Here is a 12242-nt window from a genome sequence, read left to right on the forward strand (position 1 = left end):
AATATTTTCAATATTTGTAATAGACACAAGAGAGTGCATAACACAAAATATGATATTTCATTAGTTTTATTTTACACACTTTTGTAATTTCTTCTTTGGACTCGTGTGGTAGCAAAAATATTTTATATACTATGTCTTATACCATTGAGTTTTTCGTTACAAAATAATAATAGTCCAAATATTTTTCACGTCAATTCTTATATAAAAATAATTGGTTTTATTATCTTAAAAAATATTTATATTGCAATTTAAGATAATAAAAGTAATACGTTGTTTTTTGTTGATATTAACAATTATTGTTAACAGTTGCTACGTCTCTCTTTTAATTAGATAACAGAATAAGATCCTGTGTCCCGATTACAATTTAACACCATGCACATAATCAAAATTATTGTAAGCTAAAATTTACATCAATTCACAATAAACGGTGTGACTCGAGTGATGTAGTCGCTATCAACATCAGAAATTCTTTGTTATTAATTACGTTTAGAGTAAGTACAACATTGCAAAGTAAGACAGTGATACAATCTAAATAATTTAAAAAAATAGTTCTTTTTACTTTCGCCTTTTTATTGTAATACAATTCTAAAACTGTTACTGAAATATAAAATCCTCCCTCGATGCAATAATAAAACCGTTAAATATATACTGAATATATACGTATAAATATAGCATAAAATAAAAAGAAAATATAAATTAAAATGTGCAGATAAAGATGATAATGTGTAGTATATATATTTATATAAAATTGTATAATTTGAAAATTATAGTGTTTAAAATACTAATTGTTTTTCTAAAGGAATTTTTGTACTATAATAAAAACCATGGAGTAATTACATTGTGATATATTTTTATTTTTGTAATTACGTAATCCAATCCTTTGGTTTGTTATTAGTAATGTTGACGATTGCATATTACTGCTGTATATATATTGCATAATTATTTACGAACCGAGTACATAACCATACAATAAGACAATGACATACTAACAAGCTGAAACAAGAAATTTCTTTCATATTACTAATTTCTTTTCCTTATGTTTTATTTCATAATATTATGCTTTCTTAAAATTTTTCTATATATGTGCTTCCGACTTTTGTGTAGTAACACTTTCGTACTTTTAAATTTCATTACTATATGTACAGGGTGTCACCTAATTCGTCCACTATTTACAGCAATATTCCTTATCAAAAATTGAGTCGAAAAGTCTTGAGCCATTTTTTTCTAATTAAGTATAATTAAAAAATTATACTTTGTTTTTTTATAAATAGTATAATTATAAAAACAATGGAATAAAAGATAAATCTTATCAAAAAAAAAAAAAGAAGTTAAATACTTCAAAATACAAGATACATTTCTTGATAATATATAGATACGTGATACGATAAAATATACGTATGTATATATTTTCTATATAATATGAACGTAATATTACCGTGGCTAAACCTTCTAACGACATAACAAATAAGCCGCCAACGATCATCTTGCTGTTCTTCGTGCTTTGTCGTAATGTCATGAGTAATAATTTCTGGGCATATAGCGGTGCTGTGTACCATTGTGTGCTATAACTATATATTAATATATATAAATTGTTTGAAAGATTTAAAATTGTTTGCTGCAGTTAGGATATTGTGTAATACATAAAATACTTTTTTGTAAAGTAAAAATTAGCATGTTATTTATTAAAATGCACTCACATTTGTTGAAAAAAATACTCGCTATGGTCAATTATATCCTGCCCGAAATAGTTCATAAAAAAACCATATGCCAAATGAGAGTATACATATAAACCGGTTGCAATAGCTTCAAATATATTACGCATCGTGACTGCCTCAAATAACTATCATCAATAAATATAATATTGTCAGACCATTTATGATATTTATCTTTGATGCTATTTTAAAAGTGTTACTCACACGAAACATATTAACACTCCCCGAACCCACACCAAACACAAATAGAACAAAATAAGATGTCGAAAATTTATGTTGCATATTCTCGATGAATCTTGAAAAGTTAAGGCAATAATGTACGTTACAAGTAAATAAAAAATTATGCTTTATAACGATAATGTGATATATTATAATATAATATGCAATATTAGATGCAACGAATACATATCTGATCTTGTTACGCTTATAAAATGTTATTAAAATTTTTTTTAGCCTCAACGCAAAACAATTATAAGTATTTCAAAGTATGTCAAGTACTTACTCTAAACAATGTTGATGAGTGCTAAAAGCACTTAACAACTTAGTGCAAAGTCTGCATTTAGTTTTTGAGGGTGTCGTTTTCGATGAGCATGTGTCGAACGCACATGTTAACCGATAGCTGTCAATACAATTATGTCTTTATTGAGAACATAAAAATTGTAACCGATAAGAAAAATATTAAAAAATAAACTTGCTAATTGATTATGATATCTTCGATCTATTTTCCACAAAATAGTAATGCTTATAACATATTGCCTACTTGAGATTAAATGTTACAAAAATTAAACTTAAAATATCGCCTATATAATTAATAAGACTTTAAGAGACTCGCTTTTCCGATTTTGATGAAAACAGGTATATGTATAGTATTTACTAAATGTAGTCGGAACCACTAGTGCGGAAATGCGGAGTTTCCGAAAAATTCATTATTCGGCCTAATTAACGTTTTTCAAGATTTTGATATAAAAAATAATTAGAATTTAAAAACATTTTGCTGAAATGTTTTATTTTATTAGTGCAACGTATTAGAACTGTACGTACAGTGTTGACAAAATAAAAAAAATTCATTTTCCTACATTTTTCGCACTGTAAACACCTCGTTTCACGTAGAAAATAAGTGAGAAACCCGTGTGGAACCGTACAATAATAGACCTCGTTTCGCACCGTAAGTATATATAGGGGGCGATGTGGAGTGGACCTCGCTTCGCGTGGAAAGTTGGAATCCCATGTGGAGCCGTACAATAAGAGACCTTATTTCGCACTGTAAGCAGGGGGCGGTGTGGAATAAACCTCGCTTTGCGTGGAAAGTTGGGAACCCTTGTGGTTACGTTCTATTTACGAAACTTATTTTGTTAATAACTTTTGTTAATAACTTTTTAATAAACAACGAGCGACAATATCGAAAAATGTAATGAGAAAATAAGCTTCTTTGCTTTCTTTTTTTTTCATGTTATTTTGACAACATTAGATATATGTAGGGGAGACCGGGGCGAAGTCGTCACTATTTTTTCGGTGCCGATTTTTAACAACAAAACAAATAATTTTAGTAAAATGTGGTATACCGTTGTAAAGAGTAAACCCTTGGCTACAAAATTTATAAGGACATTTTTGGTCTACGTCGCTTTATTCAACTGGTATAGAGTAAAAACGACAAAGGTGCAAAAATTGAAATGTCAAAATTGCCGGGGCGGAGTCGTTACTCCATTCTCGGACTGAATTTTAAATAAAAATTCATAATTTCGATCATGAACAATGATAAGATACATTTTATTAATTATTTTTTAATAGAAAAAGGAAAACATTAATTAAAAACACGATGGCGGAAAATAATTACAAGAAAAGCGCACACACTTATGTGCCCTACGCTCACACGTTTCTCGTCAGCTCTATTCTGTCATTTCTGAGCACACGCAGCACATATTATCCAAGTCCTCGCCGGAATCCGACCACTGCTGCTTCTTTGACTTTGATTTTCGCCGGAAGCCTCCATGATATGGCTTGGTGACGACTTCGCCCCGGACACAAGTTTCAAGTTTGGTCGCTCATAAAATATTAGAAATCAATGAAAATAAAAAAAATTCACTGGATTCCTGTTCAGCATGCATTACTCTTTAGAATCACTTACTTTGAGATTCGGAGACACAATAATATTTAAGATATTATAAATTTTCGACGCGCAAATAATTTTACTTTCGACCTCCGAAAACACGTTTGCCTCGATAAGAATCACAACATGACACATAACCTCACTAAACTCCGTTGGTCACGTGGGCACCATAAGCCGTGTTTACAGTATTAAGGCGAGTTCACACAACATACAGATTTCGAGATAGTTGCAATGACGACTCCGCCCCGGTGACGACTTCGCCCCGGTCTCCCCTACAGTTATCCGATACAATAATAAAATAAAACATTTCAGCAAAATATTTTTGAACTCCAATTGTTTTTTCATATCAAAATCTTGAAAAATGTTAATTAGTCTGAATAATTAAAATTTGTATTTATCGAAAACTAGGCATTTCCGCAACTCCAGACTAATATGGAGTTGTAGACTACATTTAGTAAAAAAATCGAAGGGGGGGTAGCCTTCTAAAGTTAAGCCGAGAATTTCACATTATTTCACCTGATAAGTTCGAACAATGCACAAGAATGCTGTACAAATATCATGTACATGTTTTCCGTCGCCATAATTACCGTCATACCTACAAAAGCGATTATTATAATCATAAGTGAAATAAAGTAAAAATATCTGTCTTGATCGAGAAAGCATTCTATTTGTATTAGAAATTGTCGTTGACGAGGCTCATCTAATGGCATTATAAGATCGAGAAAATCTGGTACAAATATAATTAAAAGGAAGAGAAATGTTCCTGAATAAACGATCGCTGAAAATATTCAAATTTAACAGATAATATTTACAATAACTAGTAATATATATTTACGTGATAATTTGTTTTCAGGCATCTCTGACAGATACTTCTTTCAATTTAATTCTTTATTTATTTTTAAATAAAGTTCAAATCCTATAAACATTATTAAATGAGAACCGTGTTCTATTTTACTTACATCCAGAAAAGATTGCATAAAATCTTGTTTTATATGCATATTTTTTAATTATTTTCAGTTCGTCCATGTTTTTTATCAATTTCCAATCGCATTGAATTTGATCAAACAGATTCTTCACCTACGATTACAAACAATGAGAGATTAAAATATTAAGTAGATATTTCATAGAATCACTTCTAATTAACTTCTTAAAATTGATTCAGATGACTCACGTGATTAGAATTAAAATACACCGTATTATATTTCAGAAGATAAATCATAAAAAGAATGCTAAACGAGAAGACTTCAATAAACAGCGATGTACTATATTCGTGCGTGATAAATGTTGCCAACTAAAAACAGAATTCTTAATTCATTCTTAAACTCTTTTTCTAAATCAAATATGCATGTTTTATTTTGTGCATAGAAGTCAAACAGTAATGTAAGATGTGCAATTTATACGTGCCTGTAAATCTACACCAAATTTACGTTGTAAACTAAACATCTAGATGTTACATCTAGATATAATTTTTATATTCTTTTATATGTGCAGGGTGTTCCATTTTAATCAATCACCCTTTTTATCTTTACAGGTTGAATAAAAAAATATATTTAGACAAAATCGTAAAATTCTTATAATTTAAGTTACTCGACTACTTTCTGCAATTTAATACTCACTTTTTAATATTTTACATTTTTTAATATTTTTTGATAAATATGTAAAGTACACATTTGTGATTCCAATAAAATACTGTTTTAATTAAATGACACAAATAGAAATTATTAAGCTTTATCTTACTCCATCTATATAAAACATACATATGACATGCATTTTGTTTTTATTCTTATTCTTCTCATGATTTTTAAACTTTGTCGTATTTTGTTTTCACTTTTTCAGATGTTTATGGCACCATTACTCGCAAAACCGCGTGTACATGATGTGTAAATGTGAGCAGTATATTAAGCTTCGTGCATTATATTAAGGTCCGTGATGTGCTCGCTAAACCTAAATGACTGCGCGGATCAGTCATCCCTATGGGAATAATATTAGAATAGATGCAACGATCACAGAGGCCTACCTGCAGTAGTAAGCCTTGAATGAGAATGAAGGACACGCAGAGCATTCGAACCATTCGACGTTCTGGCTTTTCATACGGCCACAGACCGATCGACTCCATTAGATGTCGGGTGATGTAGTACTCATTGTTGAAGAAATCCATTCCGATTGGTAGTCGCTGCGATTTTGTGCACGCAGATTTGCAAAGATTACGCGCGATCCTATACCATTCTACCATTACCGGAATATTTTAGTATAGCTATTACAAACTTATTGCATGCATTTTCCGCGTTATAATGACGATAATGCGTGGCATTACGAAGAATCTGAGACACCGGGGGGCAATTTATAAATTAACTTATTGCCAAACGGTCTTTAAAGCAAGATTGGACGAGTCATTCGACTATCGTGCACCGTGGACTACCAAGAATCTGATTGCAACGTAAGGCAACTAAATTACATGTTTAATGTAACCACTGGTGGCTTTCTCAGGGGTGAAACGGTAGCAGTTACCAGAATTTTTACGCACGCGCGATGCGACAAAAAATTTCTTACATTCACGGTGGTTTGTGCGCAGGAGAGCGTGACGGAGGGTTTCTCTTCCAGAGAAGTGTCTCGCAAATACGTTACGATACCGACAAGCTAGAGAAGCTACGTGTGAAACCATTATTTTTGAAATTACTTTTACAAATTGTACGAAAGTGTATTTGAAGAAAATATCATCGATGCATGTGTGAAGGACATTCGAGTGTTCTGTTTCAGAAAGCCATAAGTGAGAAAAATATATTTCATTGTGATAATTGATAGTAAAAAAATCTCGCGTGTCATGCTGAAGTAAGTTTTATTGCGTGATAGCATTTTTTAAAGTATAAAAAAGGGATTATAGACGATTCGTAGCCATATTTTTGTCATATCGATATAAATCATGTCCGGGTGGAATAGAGTAGCATAGAGTATGACAAAGACGAGTTAATAAGCTATAATAAAATTTATATTATTTTGCATTATTCATGTACATTATATTTTATACATATCCAAAATAATTATTTTTGTTTAAATATATTTATTCATAATAAAATTATTACCGTAGCAACTCCGTCCATTGAGAATGTAAACATATTGCCAACATCGAATAAGATATTCTTTGAGGATCTGTGTAGTATAAATAATATTTTCTTTTGAATATGTGGAGACACCGTGTACCATTGTACATTATAACTATAAACATAAATAATTAGTAAATATGTAATAGATATTATATTTCACTTGCTAGAACAAGTATAGGCTATTCATTTTTAATTCGGCACTTACGTTTGTACAAACACGTCGGCACTGTTGTCTATCAAGTTTTGACCAAAATAATTAACCCAAAACATATAACATAAATGAGCAAAGACGAATAGACCAAAATAGGTTATTTGGCTCGTGTGTTTTGATTCAATTGCTTTTAAGAGCTAAGATTGAGCAAAAAGTATGAGTCTCTCAATTAAAAAGAAGTTGCTAGAAATCATATTAACACAAGTTTTACTCACTTCAAATAAATTAATGCTTAAAGAAGCTACCCCAAATATGCACAAAATAAGGTAGGAGATAGAAAAAGTAGAGCATAAACATTCGGCGAATCTTGAATAAGAGAAGAAAATCATAAACCTGCACGTGTACGTGTATGCGAATCTTCCATGTATATATAATTTATATAAATTTAATATATATGTATAATATATACATATATATCTAATTTTTTTGCGGAACATCGATTTTATCAGTTTATGGATACATGCTTTAAAATATAATCTAGCGTATATACGTAAGTCGTTTAAATATAAGCAAGCTTTGAATATATTATCTGCACCAAATTATCCTTAAATTAATACGCACTCTAAAGATCGTCTGTGAATTTTAATAGCTTTAGACAATTTAACACAGATGGTGCACTTTGATTTAAACATACTCATCTGTTGCAAACGATCGTCGAATGCGTTCAAGATACGATGGCTAAAACAATGCCAATCGCATAATTTATAACAATTCAGAAATTGACAATATATATAACAATGAAATAATACGTAATAACAAACATCTTACCTAGTAAGCTTCAATAATCCGCAAGCGTGTTGTATGCATATTGCATATAACGTTTCAACGGTCAATAATATGGTTAAATCTATAAGAGCGATTACTAAGAAGTTTATAATAATAAAGAGAAAATATTTTTCCTGGTCGAAAAAGGTTTCGATTGCGATAGGCAATTGATGTCGCCGAGGCTCGTTCAATGGTGCCACAATATCGAGAATGTCCGGTACAAAAAACAATAAAATGAAAACCAGAATGCCAGAATATAGACAGACTAAAATCAGTGAATAATAATATATACATATATATATATATATATATATCGATAATATATCAATAATGGATTAAGAAAAATTAACATTGATTATTAATTAGCTGTTTTAATAGATATTTAACATAATTTTTGTCTGTTTTCGTAAAATTTGTTACAAATAAACTATTATAAATGAGCTAGTGTGATGATATTGTAAAATATAATAATAGCAAGATACACACAAGATATATTTTTTAATTATAATAAAATAAAAGTAACAAATACATGCAAATTCTCATAATATGAGTTTTGTTCTCACATCCTGCAATAATAGTACATAATCTCCCTTTATTCGCGTATTTTTGTATTATTTCTATTTCCTCTGCATCAGTTAGAGCATGCCAGTCATATAGGACTTGTTCGAAAAGACACTTCACCTGTCAATTAAGTACCATAATTGCTTGCAATAGTTAATTTCACTGTCAATGTATAATTCTATAATAATTTATTTTAATGAAAATAATATTGTGATAACGAAAACATTATTAAAAATGTAACACTATTGACAATGGGAGCCTTCCAGTAAGCGACAGAAGTCGACACAAACATCGTTCTATCTTTCTTTTTTGGCAATGAGTAACAAAGACAAAACGACATTTGTGTCGACTTGTGTCGCTTGCTGGAAAGCTCCCAATAATTGTCCATGCAAGATATTGCAAATGCTAATTGGAATCAAGTAATTACTATTATATTTGAATAATGTATAGCTTGTGAAATATTTTGTATTGTTGACCATTTTGTGCTTTGTTATTGTAGAAGATTTTATTGATTAACTCACTTGTTCCGATTTAAAATATAGCACATTATATTCTACAGTGCTGATAAGAATAATAAAAGAGAAGGAAAATACTTTTGTAAGAAGATCCCTACTGTATTCAATCGTAACAAAGCTCATCAACTGAAAGTAATATTGTTTAATATTTATTATCATTAACAATCATTTTTAGATTATTTTGAATCCATATGATCATTTAATGTACAATAATAATTTTAATTATAATATTTAATATATTAGTATTTATAAGCAATTTTTTATAAAAAATTCTAAAAAAAATTAGATATGTATAACTTAAATAAATCTTATAAAGAATAATAAGTAGTAACAATAATAGTAATAACAATAATAGTACATTATATAGAGTAAGTGCTCGTGCACAATGAGAGGAATAAGGAACAAGGTATTCAACATAGAGAGAATTCCGTGTCTTGAAAAAAGAGAGAAGACCGTGTTGAAAAAAAATGCGACTATGAATTCTCTCTATGTTTAATTCCTTGTTCCTTATTCTTCTCATTGTGCATGAGCCCTAATAACCAGAGCACACACACACACACACACACACACACACACACACACACACACACACACACACACACACACACACACACAAAATATATCTATTAAAGATATGTATACCTGTGCCATTATACCTTCTACCAGGAAAAATGATACAAGAAACATTTTAATCCTTCTAGATCCTAGCTTTTGATAAGGCCATAGACCAATTGACGACATGAGAAGGCGGTTGAGATTGAAATAGCGACTTTCAAATAAATGCATTTCGATTTGCACGTTGGAACTTTGGAACTACATGAGTATAGAATAAAAAAATCCCCCTTATTTCTTTTTTTCTTTGAAACTGTTTTTTTTTCTGGTTTGTTGGCTCTTAGTGCATTGTTGTCCGAGATAATGTTAGTATATTATCTGATACCTTTTAAATTGAAAAATTTTCTATACCTCACAAGAGGGGAAGTAAAAAATGTGCAGATCAATTTCGTTAATAGGTCTCTTTGCGCAGAACTATAGATAAAGAAAATTATATATAATGACAAATAATCGTCGCATTAGGTGTGAAAGGAAATGTATTTTGTGAAAAGAAAAAATGTTCTTTCTTCCAGTTCGCGCAAACGCAGTAACGCGAGTCATCTTCGCAACTTATTGAACAAAAGTGCCATTCACGGTTGAACAGTCGGCCAGTACACATAGTCGTTATTTTTTCCCGAGGAACCGATTCTTCAGATCATGTGTCACCATAAGACGTTTATCTGATTTTTAATAAGTAAGTATTGATTAATATGTTGATTAACATCGATTAAACATGTTCATATTTCTAATTGCTATCCAAATCGTATAATTTATAAGTTTAGAATATAACATACCTACAGGTATTGTGATCATTGTGCGTTTAAAAATACAAACAGATTGTAGATTATAACTTATAAAAATTATTCCTGCTATTGAAGAAACATTCTCAATATATCTTCTTCGTGATATCTGTAGATATAATTGTTATCATTCTAATCGCAAAAGTGTAAAAAGAGTGATTGTTGCGTTGCTATTGTTAGTTTCCAGATTATTATCTCAAAAAGTCTTGTGACAATAGGCATTTTTACAAATGTTTTATAAAACAACACTTACAATTAATGTGATTTATAATTGGTATTGAATTATCAATTAGATGTTACCTAACGTTGACTCATCACGCACAACTAACCGCGTTTGACTCTCAAAGCCCATTTTCCCTCGTTACTCGTAAATTTTAATATCAAGAGTCTTTAATTAATTCCATTTATTTGAATTAATATGATATTACAATAACAATTATTTTTATACGAAATCCCTTCTAGAGCTTAATTCAAACAACAGGTATTTACAGGTATCCCGGTTTGACGATTTTTTTCGGACGACAACGCCCATGCACAGAACATCGCATATCCACGCATTTAGAAGAGTATGTTGCATGCACAATGGGAAGGCGAAATGGGGATCGACTCATTTTGTGATGCATGCATCTCTTCGTTGTGCGCTATATAGCTGGCACATAGCGCTGTTAGACGAGGCCTGGCATAATTGTGCAATACGTGGTACCTCGCATATCTCAGCGTGCATCCTTCCTTCCGTTTCGCCCTTCGAGAGCTACGCTGCATACCTACCAAGCGCAACTTACTCAATGTCGACGAATAACGGGGCGAGTTGCACGTCGATACGTTGATTCGCGCGTACCGTATAGCTGGCAGACGAAATGTTCGTTCTTCCAAACGACTAAATCGGCATCGATTGGCATCATCAAACGCACACAAAATGATGTCCAACTCGACTTCCAAATCAATTTATAGCAAATCACGTCGAAACGTAAGTAAAAAAATGCGTACGAAATAAAATCATATCCCGTATTGTCAATGATAAAATGTTGTGTATATGCATACTTCATTACATACCTAATACATACTTTATAATAATCTTTCAAATGTTCTTATTAATAAAAATAATATTAATAACGGTTGAAATACATTATATATTTTTATACTTGTATTTACATTGATTTACATTGTTCTCTTTTGTATATCAGATGTTATTAAATTCTTATGATTATTAGCAAGAAAATTCCATTGCTTGTAATAATTAATCTTTTATAGTTAAAAGCGAAGAATCATTTGGGTCTTGTTGTGAATTTAGTAAAAATTATCTCCTTCAGATTGCAAAATTTTTAAGAGACAGTAATAAATAAGATTCTGCCACATTCATAGACTATTTGATCATAACGATATGGCGATGAAACCGGTTACGAATAAACTTCGACAATCGTATAACAAAAAGTAGCAAAAGCCAAACTGTTAAGCATGTATCTCTGAAAGCGAGAGAAATCGCTAAGAGAGTGGATTAAGGACGTTCACCGGTCCTTATACTAGAGAAAATCGATTTTCTCTAGATTTTCTTGAAACTGTGAATATACGTTAATTTAGATGTGCTTTATGTGTGGTATAAATTTCAGTACCTCTTGCGGTATACAAATCGAAATACTGAGCCTCAAAGTTTCAACTTTTACTAAATTTTGGTAAAAGTTGAAACTTTGAGGCTCAGTATTTCGATTTGTATACCGCAAGAGGTACTGCAATTTATACCACACATAAAGCACACCTAAATTAACGTATATTCACAGTTTCAAGAAAATCTATAAAATTTCGATTTTCTCTAGTATAAGGACCGGTGAACGTCCTTAAAGTGAGTACTAAATTAATAATTTAATTAGTCATATTATTTGTA

General features: G+C 30.8%; 3 protein-coding genes and 1 long non-coding RNA gene across 7 annotated transcripts in view; 1 reads left to right on the forward strand and 3 right to left on the reverse strand.

Annotated features, from left to right (window-relative positions):
* LOC139778816 (uncharacterized) overlaps window positions 1-12242 on the forward strand; it is a 72377-nt gene that overhangs the window by 57461 nt on the left and 2674 nt on the right. Inside the window, exons 2-3 of one of the 4 annotated variants that reach the window (XR_011719698.1) lie at window positions 10097-10257; window positions 10855-11330. This is a non-coding gene — a long non-coding RNA (uncharacterized lncRNA). Of the gene's footprint in view, window positions 1-10014; window positions 10258-10844; window positions 11331-12242 lie in introns of those variants that run through there. The other 3 variants (XR_011719700.1, XR_011719697.1, XR_011719699.1) reach the window with 3 other exon arrangements.
* The window catches only part of LOC139778809 (mannosyl-oligosaccharide 1,2-alpha-mannosidase IB-like), a 50253-nt gene that overhangs the window by 25588 nt on the left and 12423 nt on the right, over window positions 1-12242 (reverse strand). The gene's annotated exons all lie outside the window — the stretch shown is intronic.
* Window positions 833-6147, reverse strand: LOC139778807 (uncharacterized). The gene is made up of 9 exons (XM_071716911.1): window positions 5837-6147; window positions 4991-5110; window positions 4779-4896; window positions 4336-4597; window positions 2215-2331; window positions 1917-2007; window positions 1698-1840; window positions 1436-1568; window positions 833-993 (listed from the first exon to the last, which is right to left on the reverse strand). The coding sequence occupies exons 1-9, from the start codon at window positions 6050-6052 to the stop codon at window positions 940-942; spliced, it is 1254 nt and encodes a 417-aa protein (XP_071573012.1). The 5' UTR covers window positions 6053-6147; the 3' UTR covers window positions 833-939.
* LOC139778811 (uncharacterized) lies at window positions 6639-9767 on the reverse strand. Its single transcript, XM_071716915.1, has 9 exons — window positions 9615-9767; window positions 8979-9098; window positions 8460-8577; window positions 7900-8161; window positions 7693-7809; window positions 7347-7437; window positions 7126-7268; window positions 6900-7032; window positions 6639-6791 (listed from the first exon to the last, which is right to left on the reverse strand). The coding sequence occupies exons 1-9, from the start codon at window positions 9756-9758 to the stop codon at window positions 6738-6740; spliced, it is 1182 nt and encodes a 393-aa protein (XP_071573016.1). The 5' UTR covers window positions 9759-9767; the 3' UTR covers window positions 6639-6737.

This window comes from Temnothorax nylanderi, unplaced genomic scaffold (assembly GCF_030848795.1).
Source record: "Temnothorax nylanderi isolate EJ_2023f unplaced genomic scaffold, tnyl_v1.0 TNYL_tig0197_pilon, whole genome shotgun sequence".
NCBI lineage: Eukaryota > Metazoa > Arthropoda > Insecta > Hymenoptera > Formicidae > Temnothorax > Temnothorax nylanderi.

What these genes read in the sequence shown, in the direction of transcription:
- LOC139778807 (XM_071716911.1), bottom strand. Translation starts at nt 6,052, where the DNA reads ATGGTAGAATGGTATAGGATCGCGCGTAATCTTTGCAAATCTGCGTGC. An exon ending in ACTCATCAACATTGTTTAGA is followed by an intron (nt 2,008 to 2,214) that starts GTAAGTACTTGA and finishes TAACTTTTCAAG; the next exon opens with ATTCATCGAGAATATGCAAC. An exon ending in GAGTATTTTTTTCAACAAAT is followed by an intron (nt 1,569 to 1,697) that starts GTGAGTGCATTT and finishes ATTAATATATAG; the next exon opens with TTATAGCACACAATGGTACA.
- LOC139778811 (XM_071716915.1), bottom strand. Translation starts at nt 9,758, where the DNA reads ATGCATTTATTTGAAAGTCGCTATTTCAATCTCAACCGCCTTCTCATG. An exon ending in TAAGCATTAATTTATTTGAA is followed by an intron (nt 7,269 to 7,346) that starts GTGAGTAAAACT and finishes GCTCAATCTTAG; the next exon opens with CTCTTAAAAGCAATTGAATC. An exon ending in CAATGGACGGAGTTGCTACG is followed by an intron (nt 6,792 to 6,899) that starts GTAATAATTTTA and finishes ATTTTATTATAG; the next exon opens with CTTATTAACTCGTCTTTGTC.